This window comes from Apis laboriosa, unplaced genomic scaffold (assembly GCF_014066325.1).
Source record: "Apis laboriosa isolate Shangri-la unplaced genomic scaffold, ASM1406632v1 scaffold28_cov147, whole genome shotgun sequence".
Taxonomy (NCBI): domain Eukaryota; kingdom Metazoa; phylum Arthropoda; class Insecta; order Hymenoptera; family Apidae; genus Apis; species Apis laboriosa.
The window spans coordinates 1,147,530-1,165,152 of NW_025222687.1; the positions used below are offsets into that span (position 1 = coordinate 1,147,530).

General features: G+C 36.0%; 1 protein-coding gene across 4 annotated transcripts in view; it reads left to right on the forward strand.

Moving 5' to 3' along the window:
• Positions 1–17,623, forward strand: part of LOC122714237 (tyrosine-protein kinase Drl-like) — a 99,724-nt gene that overhangs the window by 10,469 nt on the left and 71,632 nt on the right. The window contains exons 1-2 of one of the 4 annotated variants that reach the window (XM_043935422.1): positions 8,740–8,918; positions 8,995–9,114. The exons of 1 other annotated variant lie outside the window; for it this stretch is intronic. Coding sequence is in view for 1 of the 3 variants with exons in the window: in XM_043935420.1 (XP_043791355.1) it covers positions 9,058–9,061 (4 nt within the window). In the remaining 2 variants the exon portion in view is untranslated. Of the gene's footprint in view, positions 1–8,739; positions 9,115–17,623 lie in introns of those variants that run through there. 2 more of the 4 variants (XM_043935420.1, XM_043935421.1) reach the window with 2 other exon arrangements.

The following is a 17,623-nucleotide window of genomic DNA, read 5'->3' on the forward strand; positions in this document are numbered from 1 at the left end:
TTTTTATGGATTATTAGGTTTTATATATATATATATAACCTATTTCTCATATAAAAATACTGTCGAGTAAATATTCTTTCTTTATATTCAATATTATTTCTTTATATCAATATATATATATATTCTTTATATCAATATTATTATTATATTCTTTATATATATATATATATATATTATATTTATATACAATTATATATACGATTATTAGGAGGTTATAAAGGAGGGGAAAGTGTGAATTTCGTAGAATTGAATTTAATATTGGGTTTAATAGAGTGAATGTATTTTCTATTGTTAGATTACAAATGGTGGAGGAAAATTGAGTGTAGTTGAGTACAGAGGTTTGTGAATGAGGTTAATAAGGGATGATATTTACTCGAAAAGATTTCGTAAAATTGAGTCTGGTTGAATATAAAGAATGATGAATATAAAGAATATAAAGAATATAATAATAATATTGATATAAAGAGTATATATATTGATATAATATATTGATATATTGATATATTGATATATATATATATTGATATAAAGAAATAATATTGAATATAAAGAAAGAATATTTACTCGACAGTATTTTTATATGAGAAATACTATTATAAATGATGGAAGAAAAGATTTTATAAAATTGAGTCTAGTTGAGTACGGAGGTTTGTGAATGAGGGATGTTAATAAGGGATGAGTATTTTACTTGGCATTATTTTCTATGCCAAATACGATTATTAGATTATAAATGATGGAAGTATCGCGATAAATTTCGTAGAATTGAATTTAATTAAGTTTGAGATGATATTTACTCGAAAAGATTTCAATAAAATATAAAGAATGAGGTGAATAAGGAAAGAATACTTATTCGAATATTTTCTATGAGAAATACGATTATAAATGATGGAGGAAAAGATTTCCTAAAATTGAGTCTAGTTGAGTAGGTTTGTGAATGAGGGATTTTAATAAGAAATGAGTATTTTACTTGGCATTATTTTCTATGCCAAATACGATTATTAGATTAATTAAATGATGGAAGTGTCGCGATAAATTTCGTAGAATTGAATTTTGTTTATTAATTGAGTTTAACAGAGAAGAAAAGAAGTTTAAAAGATTTCGAGTAAAAAAAAAAATTGAGTCTAGTTATAATATGAGAAGAGAATGATGTGAATAAGGAAAGAATATTTATTCGACAGTATTTTCTATATGAAATACCATTATAAATAATGGAGGAAAAGATTTTGTAAAATTGAGTGTAGTTGAGTACAGAGGTTTGTGAATGAGGTTAATAAGGGATGAGGTGAATAAGGAAAGAATATTTACTCGACAGTATTTTTATATGAGAAATACGATTATAAATAATAAAGGAAAAAATTTTGTAAAATTGAGTCTAGTTGAGTACAGAGATTTGTGAATAAGGGATGAGTATTTTACTTGGCAGTATTTTATATAAGGAATACGATTATTAGATTATAAATGAGAGGGAAATGTCGCGATAAATTTCGTAGAATTGAATTTAATTGAGTTTAACAGAGATTTATGAATGTCGTATTTTCTATGCGACATATATCTTTATTAGATTATAAGTGATGGAGGAAAAGATTTCGTAAAATTAAGTCTAATTGAATACAGAGATTTGTGAATGAGGTTAATTAATTAAGCGATGATATTTACTCGAAAAGATTTCGTAAAATTGAGTCTAATTAAATACAGAGTGAATATAAGAGATGAGTATTTATTCGGCAATATTTTCTATGCCAAATACGATTTTAGATTATAAATGATGGAAGTGATAAATTTCGTAGAATTGAATTTAATTAAGTTTAACAGAGGTTTGTGAATGAGGAGGATATAAGGGATGAGATATAGTGAAATACGATTGTTAGATTATAAATGAAGGAAGCATTATAAAAGTTATACAAATATATATTATACAACAATTTATAATAATATACAACAATTTTGTAAAATTGAGCATAGAGATTTGTGAATGAAGTGAATAAGGGATGAGTATTTGCTCGAAAAGATTTCGTAAAATTGAGTAGAGAAATAGGAGAATTTGGAGAGAAGTTGTTAATGAAATGAATAAGGTATAACTATTTTTTTCTTGATTATGAAATACGATTATTAGATTGTAAATGATGGGGGAAGCATCGCGATAGATTTCGTAAAATTGAGTGCAGAGGAATTGTGAATGAGATGGATATATAAATATTTATTAATATTTGGTTTTTTAATATTTATTGATAATTACACGTCAAATGGACAGAAATGATTAGATAGGAGATAAGAGTAAGGAACACTCTCTCTTTGATTATAAATATTTTGTACGAGAAATGAGATTGGATATAAATATTAGAAATAAAGAGAAATATTTATTGTTTTATGAAAATTTCGTTGCAGTTGAACATTGTGTAAATTTTGTACGGCGGCATTCAAAGGAGTAATTGTAAAGCTTTCTTTGATTCTTTTTGAAGAAATATTCATTTTGTCGTCGAATACAATAATTCAGAGTGTATAATACTTTATTAATTGAGTGCAGAGGAAGTAATGAATGCACTAAATAATTTATACAAAATATAAGGATGCTTGTCAAGGGTAGAATGACTGAAAAATTGATATTTTACGTTTGTAGAAATAATTTAATTTTCCAAATCTAACGACAAGAATTTTGCCAACTATAAGTATCGTTTGTGAGGAACGATTATTTCGCGGATTAAAATTTTGGTAAAAGTTTTATTCTAAGAATTGGAAAAATTTTTAAATCAATTAATATTAAACGTTAACAATTCCTGCATCAAAATCATTAAACTCTAACGTTTGTTAACGAAAGAAAATTTCTAATTAAATGATACGTAAATGAGAATATTACGCCCGTTATAATTTTATTACGTAAAGTAAAATCAACGAAATGCGACCAGATAACAAATAACATGAAATATATCGATGTCGACGGATAAACAAATAAAAATTATCCGAGTTATTTTAATCGTTTAAAATTTTATCCTCTCTTGCAACGATATTTCGAATTTCGCGACTATATATATGTATATATACGTACGTACATATATATATAAAACACGTGGCCTTTGCGTGGAAAAATATATTTTTATCCGATTCGCGGAAATATTTCCAATCGAAATAACTGTGTCCGTATTACTCTCGAGTAGTTGCATCGGTTCTCGCCTCGAATACATTAGGAGCATGAGAGGATCAATAAACCTACTAATGGCGAGGAAAATGGTATTAGGGATTTTCCTTTAATCCTTATTCCTCATTGGTTAAATTGCGCCGGATACGGGCGCGTAAGTTTACTTCTAATTGTCTGGAATACTTTCCTTAATCGAATTACTCGGAATAATGGTGATCGCGAATATGAATAATTGAAAAATATTCCAATCTTCTTTTCGCCGAGAGAATTTGGGAGAATTTTCATTCAGAAATGTAATTTTTAACGCGCGATTATTGGTTAAAAATCGTGTATCGATAACCGAAATTATCGGTTAATATCGTATTGAATCGACATTTTTAGGATCGAATCGAGATGCCATCGGTTTTCATGTGACATATGGTACGTGCCAAATGCACGCGTACAGACCGAAAGTGGTTTAGCGTATTTAAATATGAACGCGCGTATTAGCGAGACAACAGTTGGTAAATAAAGGGAAAGGAGAAAGAGAAAGTGGTGCGTGAATCAATTTAACTTTTTATCTAATTTTCTGCCTAATATTACGAGCAACGCTATCGATCAATTTTCCTAAATGTATATCGATAATGGCGACAATATGGCGTGATTCGATGTTACCAAGAAGATAGGCAAGCATTGATAATGCAACGTATTGTACATGCCGATATCTATACGCGTTACAATTATGATCGCCCATCGCTTTGTGCGTCTAATAGACGTTTGACGCAGCACATCTGCCTGGATTATATAAATACACGCGTACGCACGAACACATTGAATAGAATTTGCAATTAACTAAGATCGAAATCTGTTTTCACGACGTCAATGGAATTTATCCTAAACGAATAGCTCGTGTCTCCGCGTGTCTACTGCGTTGCGAATATATTTCGCGTATCATCGTAAAATATCTGAAACTATCAAAAAATATATATTAATCCCGTACGTACGAAGCATCTTCCGTTATTCGTCGATTCGAAAGAGAGCGATAACGACGGGAAACGGTAAATGGCCGATCGTAAAAATAGTCGTAAGTAACAAATACGAAAAAACAAATAAAACAAAAATAGAGAGGAAAAAAAAAAACTGTCGGCGAAAAAGAACGCGATGAGCAAATAACGTTCGTTCTCTCATTCGACGACCGTTTCGAAGCGCGGCAATTTTTGCTCGAAACATTTTTTTACGCAACGTTACGCGTGCCCACGTCCCACAAAGTATTTTGCCAACTGTCCACCGCGCGAATATCGGCGCTACCCGCGCAAAGTGGAGGGGGTCGAGCTAGCTGGTAAAATATTAGACGGTGCACACGGTGTAAAGTGGTCGAGCTATAATGTCCGTGCAAACATCGGTGTCGAGGAGAATGACGGTGACAAAGAGAATGTCGCGCGTCGAAAAAGCTCTATCTTGGCGTGACTCGAAACGAGGGAATCGGAATGCGTGGAAAATCGTTGGATGCCCGTTCGACGTGCCCGTGCACATATTGCGAAACGGTCGTACCTGTCGAACTCTATCATCGCATAAAAATCGGCCTGCAAACATAATACTCCGTTCCGCCGTATCCATTGGAAATTGCTCGTGATCCTCTGACATTTTTTATGCTTCCATCGTTCTGCTTTTTTCTTTTTCTCTTTCTTTCTTTTTTTCTTTTTTCTGTCCTTTCCCGCGTTGTCGTTGTCGTCGTAGAGAATGGCTCCGTCTAATAACCGTGCGCTTTATCGTTTTCAGTTGAGCTACGACCGATGTACGACCCCGTTAAAAAATTCATTAGGTGGAAAAAAACGCGTATTCTTCTCCCTGCTTTATCCTCCTCTCTCGTCCCGTAGGAAAAACGAGGCTTGGTTTAGCCCGTTGTATAGCATCGTTCGTCGATAAAGATGTACGAGTTGTTGCTCGTTAAGCGTAATAATAAACGATAATAATAAAGTGGAAAATAATATCATCGAATGAACGAATTTCGCGAATAAATTATTATTTACGAATTTTGACGTATCTCGTTAATAACATTTTTTTTTTCTTTTTTTTGATCGTATAATCATTTGGAAAGAGATTGAACGATTATTAAAAATTTTTCTCCGCCATTCGCTTAATATAAATGTTGTCATTAGTTAGCGCGTGAAATAGGAGATAGAATGCTCGATACCGCGTCGAATGAAATTTAAAACGAACGGCGTTAATTATAATTTCTGGCAACTCGATGACTTTCTATAAATCGTGCGTTTCGAAACGGAGCTCCCCCCCCCCTTCCCTCCCTCCTCGTTCCTCTCGGTCGGCCAAAAATGGATCGTGGAAAAATTCGACACGCTGGGAAAATAAATAATTGCTCGCTGCGGATGAATATTCAATAGGCGGACTCGCATTTACTGTTTATTGCGGACACGTAGGATCGCGCGTGGGCGATATATATATATATATATATATATATATATACCGATCCTTTTCGATAAGAAATAATGCTAGACGTTATATCGAAACGATCCAAATTTCCCAATGTTAAATAATTCGAACTACTAAAAATACTTTAAAATATATATATATATATATTTCAAACGAATCTACAGAATAAAATAATATACAATTATCTATCTGTAGCAAAGATATTCGACTTTGGAGACTTTGGGTGGAAAGCTATTGGCGTGTCGGATGTATCAATAAGCGAGTAATAAGGGGTGTTCCCGTACGATAAATCCGGCGTCAAGAGTGAGCTAGAAGGGAACGGTTGTTCGCAGCGGCAGAATGGTGGAAAATGTATGGACGGTAGTGGTGCATCGCCTGCTGCAGTTGGCAGGATAACGGTGTACGACGGTGGTAAGGGGAGAGGGGGAAGGAAGGAAGGAAGGAAGGAAGGCGAGAAGTTCTTGACGTCTGCGCGAGGATCCTTTCGAGGCAAATCCAATTCGACAAGCCCCGTGTACGTAACCCCGGGTACGCGTCGTTCGAGGAAATAAATCCAGTGACGAGTGTCTGGAGCAGAGCAGCGATCCCGGCGCAAACTTGGCCAAACGACTTATGAGAAGGCATCCATTGTCATTAACATCCGCGGGGGAAGAAATTCTCGCCCTCCTCCCTCCTCGTCTCCTATAAAACGACACGTGAAAGATTCCCGCCGGCCGTCCCACCGTAACTCGAGCGTAATCGTACGTACGCGCGTACGCGATATAAATTTCCAAGCGGAAATGCAGTTTCAGAGGATAGATACGAATTTTTACGACAAATTCGTCCCATATATATGCATATATATATATATATATATACATACATATATTCCAGAACGTGAGCACATGTCGCGTGAATAACGGCTGTAATTTTCGAGTGGTACTTGGCTCCGTAAATTCTACACGAATATCCGACGTATCTAATTATACTGTTATGCACACATACCGGTAACTTATTTGCACCGTAGAATTGTCGTGTTCGTGGTAAAATTAATATTACTTCGCGCTTGGAAATTAATTTGCATTCGCTTATCGTCCCTATCCATCCTTTTCTTCTAATCGATCTTCTGCTCGATTATTCGTTCGATGATGACCGAATAAAAGGAGATATATACATATACGTTCGTGTATATATTCGTTCGTGTTAGGGAAATATTTTTATAATTGATACCGCGGTTAATTCGATTCGATCGAAACTCGGTTTCTCGGTTTCTCTTGCGGAAAGGCTGAAGCAAGTTTCGGGTTTTCGCGTGTTTTCCGCATCCCTTCGATTTCAAGGGCGAAAAGAAATTGTTCCGTACTCGCCAATTAAAAATTCCGGCTGGCTGACGAGCTCCTCTAATTATCGCCGGTAGGTACGGCCGGCCCCCTCAATCAGGGACGGTTAATTAAGAAGCCGTGGTAATCATCGACGAATTTCGAGAACGGAGCGTTTCCTCCTCCGGAAAACGAGGCTTTTGTGCATACCCCGCCACTGCCTCCTTGTTTTTTTTTTCTCTCTCTCTCTCTCTCAAGCATCGACCATCTCTTTGTCCTATTTTTCCTTTCTCCTTTTCTTTTCCTTTTTCGCGTGAATGTAGAAAGAAAGAATGAATTCGGTACGAGGAAGATGGTTTTTCTTCAAGTTGGTATCGGTATCTTGTGTTGATAGATAGTTGCCAGAGATAGGAACAAGTCGATCTCTCTTCCCGCTTCCATCATTCGTTTCATCGAAATTGCATTGAATATAATAATTTTAAATTTTTAAATATTTTTAATAAATAATTTTTTTTTATTTAAAATTTATTAGTAATATATTATTTATTTATTTACGCATATAAATAATTTTGAATTTTATAGAGTTAATTAAATTAGTAAATTGGATATTAGTTAAAATAATAACATTTAAATTGCATTTAAAAATAAATAAATATGTTATATCTAATTTTTTTATTATTAAAATATTTAAAATTTATTTAATATGTCTGATAAAAGAAATATTTTGATAAAATATTTACGTATACTTTTTAAAATATATTGTTACTTAATAATAAATATTTATTAAATTATTATTCATTTTCATTAATTTAAAATATTATTTATTTATATATATATTAATTATCTTATTATTTTTAATTATAAATTCAAATAATATTTTTCAATGATTCAATGATTATTTATAGAGTTTAGAACAATTATTAGAATTAGATTAATTAATATTAAATCACCAAATAAAATTGCAAGTCTCATTTATCATGTAATTTTAGTTATTTCAGGAGTATTTTTATTTTTGATAATTATTTTATATTTTAGATCAATTAATGTAATTAAATTATTTGAATGTAATTTTCTAATTCAAATAATATTTTTTTTAAAAATTGGAATTGGAAATTGTGAAAATTATTATCTTTATTTAAAAATCGGTGACGATTTTATTTTATTTTTCAAATACCAAATTATTTCGAATTATATATTTTGTTTACAATCAAGTGTTAAACAACAGTAGTTTTATTTTGCTTTTAAAAAGATTTAGTAATTTTACGAGAATTGCGCTCTTGATAGCACAATTTATCTAAGAGTTAAAATCTTGCAAAAGTTTAAAAGTCTCCTTAATCGATCGATTATCGTTATCGCGATTTAATATCGCTCTATCTCTATTTACAGAATGTCGAGAACCTTTTACTACAATCTCTCGTCATTCACAACTCTGATCGGTATTTATTTCCATTTTTCTTTTTTTCTTTCTTTAATCATAGTATTCTTCACCTTAGCATTATCTCGTGAAAGTTCAGAAAAATTGCTCACAAATATTTATATATTTCCATATTTCGTCTCTCGATAGTAATACGTTAAAATAAAAATAAAGATAATTCACTATTTATCTAGAAACTTGTTTACATTTGTAACAAGCTTGGATTAATCAACGCGTATCTCGTGAAACTACGATATTCGATAATTGCCGCTAATTACGCCTTCGTACGTGTCACTTTTGAGCCGCGTCGAGCGCCGCAGTCTCCTCTGTCTCTCTCTTTCTCTCACTTCCCCCCACTCCTGCTGCCGCGCTGCGAACGAGTCGAATAACGCGACTCGTTAACGCTTTTACCCTTCTCGAACTCAGCCCGCCGTAGTTTCTGTCTATCCGCCACTCGAATCGATCTCTCGCTTCGGTGTCGTCCCAGTTGATTGTGCTCCACGACTCGCACTTACCGAACGCCCCTCGTATCTGGCCGGTATTGGTTCGACGAGCAATCGAAATCGATCGAATCGAGCTTGACGACTCTTGTAAAGAGGGACGTTTAAACGAATTTCACTGTTTCCTTCGTCCCTTCTCGCCGACCAAGGTGTGTGCAGTTATTTGAACGGGACAGACACACGCCCGGGATTTAATGAATGTTTTTGTTGATGCGCTTGGATAAGCCTGTGTAGACCGACTATCGAAAGCCAGGATAGAGTGGGACGAAGTGACGACTATCGGTATTCATGGGTGAGGATTTGATTGGACTTTTTTGCCCGTGTCTTTGCTCGTCTCTATTTTATGTACGTATATATATATATTATATACTCGAGCGTTCTTCACATATCGAGTTTATTATTTGCGACGAAGGAAAAATTTTCTCAAGGTCATGTTTTTCGACATTACGAGGCCGTCCAAGTTTTTCTTTTAATAGGATTACTAATAGTAATATAATATTTTATTATAGCGATGATCGAGATCGACGTGGAAATTAATGGATAAGAAGAGTAAAATAATTATGGGGAAGAAAGATTAATAATCAATAAATACATATTTGAGTCGATAAATAATGAATAAATTTATTAAAACACGAAAATAATTGAAAACTTTGTGTAATTGTGAGGAAATTATGTAACAGAGAGATATAGTTCGCCCGGTCTCCACTAGATGGTGTAGAGGTTGACGCGTCTCTCGAAAGTGAAAGGATTCCTACAGAAGTTTAAATATGTACGTATCGTGCTACACGTTCATCCTTCACGCAATCAATGGGAGATGATGAATGTCGTGTTCTCATTCTCGATATGAGAGGCCTGAATTTTTTTTTCTTGTTGCGCAATTTGTCAGGTTATACCATTCTGATCCCATTTATTTGAATTTATCCAACAAAGTTAAACGCGTGATTGTATCTTCGCTTAAAAAATTATTCGAATCGATATACGTAAAGTATATTTTATACGAAAGGATAGTTTGTAAATTCCCAATTTTCGTAATAAAAAAAGAAATAAAATTAAATTAGAAGAAATAAACAAAAGAAACATATTTAAATCTCGAATATCAACGTTTGTGGAAAAATTGTCACGATAAAAAAGAAAAAGGGAGGAAACGCATTATGCTTTTCTTCATTGGATTGTGTTCTATTCATCGGATCCGGGCACAAGAAGACTTGTCTCGTACTCGAGAAGAGGGCATGAAATTTTCCCTTACATTAACGCCGCTAAATAACAGTAACGCACGACTGTTGGGAAGCAATCCTATTACAAAAGAGGTTCCCGTATTGTGGAACATTTGCCTCAAGTTTCTCAATTAGTCACGTTCATCGCCTGCAGGCAGCGCTTAATGCGCGCGACACTGTGTGCTCGAGCCGCATTTTCCACGCGGGAGGACCTTTCTCGTCGCGCGCAGGTGTATGATAAAACCTGGCTGGCTTTCATTGTTGTCTCCAACAATCGGTTACCGTTAAATAGTCGTGCCTTTAAATACGTGTAGCCGCCACCGAGCTCGGGCGGAAAATAGACGAAAAAAAAAGGAGGCAAAGAGCCGTTGAGTTTTTATTTTATCGCGATGGCGGTTGTTCTAGAGACAAAGGGAGACGGTGTTTTTCAACCGCGGTTAAACAGAATTTACGTCTTATTTGAGAATCATCATCGTTTCAACGTGAAAATGGAGGCAACGGTAATAATAAAAGCGGTTATCTCGCTTCTTCTTTGGACACCGTTATTTTTTATTTCTCGCAATGCGAACTTCACGATCATCGCGTAACGAAGAATCGCATAAAAGAAAGCATACAACTATTTAAATTAAATTACGTTATTATCGTGTTTCGGTTGGAATGGAGGAAAATCCATTTGGCATTTAGGGAAAGGACGGAAAGTTTTCGTCCCACAGGATCGATTCTCGGCGAAAATTGCAATCGAAAACAAGCGAACGCACACGAAAGCCGGATGCGCGACTAATTAAAAGCGGCGATGGAATAATTGAATATTAAGAATTCTGCTTGACAAACCGGTAAGTGGCCGAGAGTGAGACGGAGGGCGGGATGGGATGGGAGAGTGGAAAAGGGTGGATTGTCAGAGCACGTGAAACGGGTTGTGACTGATTTTAATTAAAGACAAACATCCCTCTAACTCGACGACGCTCTTTTGCGGCCCACTCGGGGAAACAATGCTTCTCCCACCCTTCTTTTCCTCTCTTTCACTCTCATTTCCCCTCCCATTGTCCCTTCTTCCTGCTACATCCTCTCTCCTTTCGAGCTTGCCCGCTTTCTCACGGCTTTTTTTCTTTCCTTTCTTTCTTTCTTTCTTTCTTTCTTTCTTTCTTTCCCTCCCCCCACTCCTTTCACAAAAGAAATACGCGGAACACGTAACTGCAATTCGCGCGATCCTTTCGAGGAAGGAGGAGGAAAAATTTTTCAGGATAATTTTTGAGATCAAATCGCTCTCGTAGGCGAGATAATTTGACAGTTGTAACGCCACTCCCGGATTCTTCTCTCTCTCGGCTTATTCGACGTTCGCAAGGAGGGTAGATACGGTAGAGCCCCTGAATGGGCCACTTTGGGAATACACTCGACCTCGTGAAAATAGACCTGCCGGTAAAAGTTTCACGATGGGGGGGGAGGGGATGGATTATGAAAATATCATGCCGCGATTACGGAGGGTTAAAGGAATTTTGCGAAGGGGGTGTGTGTGTATATATATATATTCAAGCGGAGAAGAATATTGAGCGCGCTTTGTCGGACCTCCTACGCTCTTCAGAAACGCCTTAGGGGATGGAGAGTGGAGATTTTCTCTGGACCTGACTCCTCCAACAGCTTCCTGTAAATCCATGGTAAAATCTCTGCGCTCGGATCGCTGTTTGCATCTTATTAAAAGGGGTAAATGTTAAGGAAGTGGGCGAGGGGGTTGAGAGAGGGTTGCTTGTCCAACTTTGGCAACAACAAAGTTATCCCATCCCATAATTAACATTGGCGATATCGAGGGTTATAACATCGATATAATATAATCTTTCGAATCCTGTTCGAGGATTTCGATAATTTTAACCACGTTGAGTCGAAAGAAAGAGAAAGGAAAAGAAAATATGGCAAAGGTTGGTGGTGGCGCGAAATGAACATTAATGAATAAGGAGTGAGAAACTGGGCGGAGTGAAAGATTAGTCGGCGACCATCCCCTTTCATCCGCCCTCTTTATTGCAAATTCGACGAGTCGACGCGACGCCAACGTGCTCGACGAGGCGCCAAGTTGCGACGAACGAGCACCCTGGAATCCCATTCGAAAGCTGCGAATCCCGCTTAAGCGATAAACAACTCTGATAAGGCGAGACAATTTAACCCTCGAGGGTTAAATTATTTAACCACGTTTTCCGCCATTCTTCTATTACATTCTTTTCACCCTCAAATCGAGATCGTCCTCGATCCTCGACCTCGATTCGTATTTTGCAACGAGGTTAATCCTTAAGCCAAGCAAAGGAAAGCTTATACTCGTGGGGAATGGGAAATTGGATCCAGCACATGGATAAGGAAATTTTGGAAAATCGAGCGGAACGAAATTAACATCTATCGATTACACGCGACGAGCAGTTTCGTTGACTCATGAAAATGTAACGGTTTTACTCGGAGGGGAAACTCCCCTGATAATTTTCTCGAAACTTTCCCACACTCCCCGTAACTAAATTTCATCGAATCAACGAAACTTTCCTCCCGATTGTCGATCGTCGTCGTCGAACAGAAGGAAAAGTTTCGAGATCGCGATCGCATAAACGGACCACGAGAGAATCGACGGCCAAGTTTCAACGAATATTCCGAAGGGGGAAATACGTTTATTTCGCCGGGAATTTTTTTTTATATATTCCAAAATGGAAAATTTACAATAACAAAGCGTGCAAACAAGTTTTCTTTTCTTCGTAACGATCGTAACTTTCCACCGAATTCGAATAGCTTTACCGTTCGCGGCGCCATCTGGAAAGAATATTCTTTCGTTTTCAGTCCTTTCGCTACGGGCGTTTTCTCGGCAAAAATGCGCACAGTACTCGAGAAAGATCGTTTACGCCTCGCTGCTTTCAAGGTTTCCTCGAAATGGGATATTTAATCATATTTAATCACACTTTGGGATCGAATAATATTACATAGTATATAATAATATGATATAATCGTATGATAATAATAACTGTTGATAACAGTGTGAAACAAATGATTAAAAATAAAATACCGATGCTACAGAGAAAGATGTATTCGATGTACGATAATTCGAATCGCTCGTCGTACGCGATGTTTTGTGCAGAGCGACAGTAATCGGCAGTAATATGTCATTGGCGTTTTATGGAGAGCGATTATAGTTGCCCGTAGCAACGAAACGGTTAAAAAAAACTGTTTCTAGATGGCGCCACGAACGGTACGCAGCGTCTTGTGCAAAGCGACACAGTAGCCCGAAAGATGGACTATATAGTAACTGTGTAGTATATAGTAACGAAAAGATTTAAGAAGAGCGCTCCTAGAGTTTAATTTTTTTCCAGTGCTTATTTTTTGTAGTTCGGGAAATCGAGTATCGAAGTTATCGAAATGTTTTGTGTGCGCGCCAGTTGGATAGAACGTGCAAAAATTTAAATTTGGAAATTTTAATGAGAAAAATCGGCAAACGCTATCCATTCGATTATCTCGATTTAAAATAAAATCTTGAATTTGGAAAAAGAAAAGGGAAAGAACTTATTTGCACGCCTGATATATTCAAATTAAACCTTTGCATTCGAGACTTTTCTCGCTCGGCCGAATTAACAATTCCATACGATTTCCCGCACGATGAATTTCTTAGCCAAGTTAAAACGATTTCACGCGCGAATTAACGCGTTAAACTTTTATATTTTAATATTATATTTTAATATCTTTACTTTACGTATAAAGAAAAAAATTTGTGGAATATTAAAGTCTATGTCGTTGTTTCGAGGGATATTTTGATAATAAAGTGATTATCAAGATGCATCCTTGGAGCAAGTGTCGCCATAAAATGTTTGATGTTTTTCATTTTTCTTATTTTATTGAAAGCAAACCTTACAATAACGTGCTCTCGCATTCACCGTCTCTTATTATTTTCATCGCTATTTTCCTTCTCTCTATCGCCGATTTTTTGACGAATACAAATAATTTCGTTATTTAATAACGAAAAATTCATCTTGAACTAATAACATGCTCTCACATTCACCGTCTGTTATTCTTATTATTCTCATCGCTATTTTCCTTCTCTCTATCGTCCATTTTTTGACGAATAAAAATAATTTTTCGTTATTTTCGTTATTCAATAACAAAAATCATCCTCGCTCGAACTAATATTCCGTATTCCATGCTTACAAAAACTTTGAAAATAATATTTCTATCGCCACGATTGTCAAACTCGAACTGTAGTTCGATCCGCGATCCAATTTGAGATAATAAAAATCTAACCATTCGATAATATATTATTCCACGTTTTACAAGATTACACGTAAACAAGTTTAAAAATCTATTCGCGAATATTTTAAAAAGATAAATAAATATTTCGAATTGCCGCATCCAAATGATGTCTAAGAATTAATTTAATAATTTTATTCAATAACCGTGACGAAATCAAGAATATAAACGTGATAATAAAAGGGAAACGTACAAAGATTTTTCATCCAGAGATGGTTCGATCGTGTTATAAAAAGTTGTCGTGTTATTTTAGATTAGATTAACTAAAACTTGTTCCAAATAAATACATATATCCAGCCTTCTCTTTTGTCTTAACGAGTCCCACTCTCGGATTCCCCGTGCAAACATAACGAAAGTAACGAGATCGTAACGTTTTGTTTCCAGATGGAGGGGAGACGTCCCTCCCTCCCTCGCTCAGGGAACCGAAAGGAAACCCCGCGTGTGGAAACAGAGTTTACACACGCGAGATTAATTCCGCGGAGAGAAGGGGGGGGGGACTTTTTCTTCACCGCCCCCCCCAAAACGGTTCGAATTTCCCCTCGTAATCGAGCGTATCGCCCCTCCCCACTCCCAAGATATGTTTCCTTTTCGAAGAGGAGGGGATGTTGCGTCCTTAATGTGTTTACCTTGCCCCCTCCTGACCCTGCTTTTCGAACGCACGCCTGTTCATCGGCCTTCTGCATCCCTGCAGAGCGGAAATGGATGCTCACATCGCTCTCGCTCTCGCATCGGAGATAAATTTTTTTCTTTTTGTTTTTGTGTATAGGAGGGGAGGATATATACATTGTGTTGTTTGCGTTATTTTTGTGAGATTTTTTTTTTTTCTTTTTGGAACGGACAAGGATTTTCGTAAAGGTAGAGCGACTGGAAGCGTTTTCTTAAATTGTTAGTGAAATTAATTATGATCTTAAATAAGTATTTTCAAAAATGGGATAAATATAGGCATCAAACGTGCTCTTTGTAAGTAAGTGTATAAGTGATGGAATTAATTATAGGATTGAGATTAATTGTAGGATTAATTGATATCGTTGTAGAAAGGAATTTACAATTATTTAATTATGATAGTTATTTTGGTTATTGATGGGGGAGTGGATTTTGATTGATTGTGAATATAATAAAGATTTAGAAAAAAAGGTTATGCAATAATTCAGAAGAAGAGGATACGAGGATTTTTATACAACTGCGAACTGCATTGCGGAGTGATAGTGGATTGAATATTGTACATTTAGAGAGCGTCGAAGGAGGGGAGGGGGGGGAGGAATGTTTTGATATTTATTCGACTTTGCGACGCTTTCGAAGATACGCGTTTAAATTTTTAAATAAGAAACGCGTTTCCAGATGAATCTAAATACATCGTGCTAGTATTTTGATAGTGGAAGCTTAGTTGGGATTCGAAATATTTCCTATTAAATATTAGAGTATCTAAAGTATATATATATATACAATTTTGTAGAGTATCGAAGGGCACGTTTGATGCCTATATTTATTCGATTTTTCAAAATACTCTTAAAATAAAAAAAAAATTTTTTTAATAAAAACCGTGTTTCCAAATATTAATGTTTTCTGTCAAATGTTACAAGTTTAAAGAGAATTTTGTAGAACATCGAAGGTACGTTTGATGCCTACATTTATTCGATTTTTCAAAATATTTATGAAGATCACGTTTAAATTTTTAAGTAAGAAATTAATAACTCATACATAAATATACGTTAAGTTAGTAGAATTCAAATAATATTTCCTATCAAATATCACAAATTTAAAGATAATTTTGAAGAGTATGATATTTATTCGATTTTGCAATAATCTTCTCTAATAAATACTTATGAAGATCAAATTTAAATTCAAGTTTAAATTTTTAAATAAGAAATATTCGTGTTTCCAAGTATTAATATTTCCCGTTAAATATCAAATTTAAAGATAATTTTGTGGAGCATCGAGGAGCACAATTTTTATTCGACTTTACAATAGTTTTGAAAGTATTTATAAAGATCACGTTTAAATTTTTAAATAAGAACTACGTTTCCAAATATTAATATTTCCTATCAAATATTACAAGTTTAGAGACAATTTTGTGGAGCATGACTTTACAATAATCTTGAAAATATTTATCACTGTTTAAATAAGAAACTGATAACTCACAATACGTACACGAGCTCAACTAAAACTCGAATAATAATATTTCCTACAAAAAAACGTGACAACGAATTTTCGATTGCAATTATAATAAACTTCGATCGCGATTACAACCATACGCATTTTCACATCGTAGTGAAACGCACTCTCGTACAGAAGAATACAGAAAATAAACAGAATCCGGGCGTTACAACAACCCGTTTATTCTCCAGAATTCTATCGTCAAATCGACTATTCACGCATTCGAGAAACCGAAACCGACGTTACTTTTCCCACCGACTCAATATCTCCCTCCCCCTCTTCCTCCTCCTCCCCTCTCCTCATCCGGATTACGATCCGCGAATCTCGAGCGGAAGAGGGCTCTCTCTCCTTCTCTCTCGTTCTCTCTTCTCTCTCGTTGTCTCTCCTTCTCTCTCCTTCTCTTTCCTTTTCTCTCATTCATTTTCCTTCTCTCTCATTCTCTCCTTTTCTCTCGTTGTCTCTCTTTCTCTCTCGTTCTCTCTTCTCTCTCGTTCTCTCCTTTTCTCTCGTTGTCTCTCTTTCTCTCTCATTCTCTCTCCTTCTCTCTCGTTCTCTCTCTCCTTCTCTCTCGTTTTCCCTCCTTCTCTCTTTTTCCTTTTCTCTCCTTCTCTCTCGTTGTCTCTCCTTTCTCGTTCTCTCCTCTCTCTTTTTCTCTTTCCTTTCTCGTTGTCTCTCCTTCTCTCTCCTCCTCTTTCCTTTTCTCTCATTCATTTTCCTTCTCTCTCATTCTCTCCTTTTCTCTCGTTGTCTCTCTTTCTCTCTCGTTCTCTCTCGTTGTCTCCTTTTCTCTCGTTGTCTCTCTTTCTCTCTCATTCTCTCTTCTTCTCTTTCGTTCTCTCTCGTTTTCCCTCCTTCTCTCTCCTCTTTCCTTTTCTCTCGTTCTTTCTCATTGTCTCTCCTTCTCTCTCGTTGTCTCTCCTCTCTCGTTCTCTCCTTCTCTCTCTCTTTCTCTCTCCTCTCTCGTTCTTTCTCCTTCCCTCTCCTTCTCTCTTTTATCTCCTCTCCTTCTCTTTCCTTCTCTCCTTCTCTTCTTCTCTCTCGTTATCTTTCTCTCTCTCTTCTCTCCTTCTCTCTCGAAATCTCTAGGACAGCTACGCCGCGATCTGAATTTCCTCGGGGGCGATCAGTGCGCCGCATCCGTCTGCCTTCACGTATGACTACGCAATTCGATATCACGCCAGCGACAACCCCCTTCGAAACACCTCCTCCCCCTCTCCCTCCTCCTC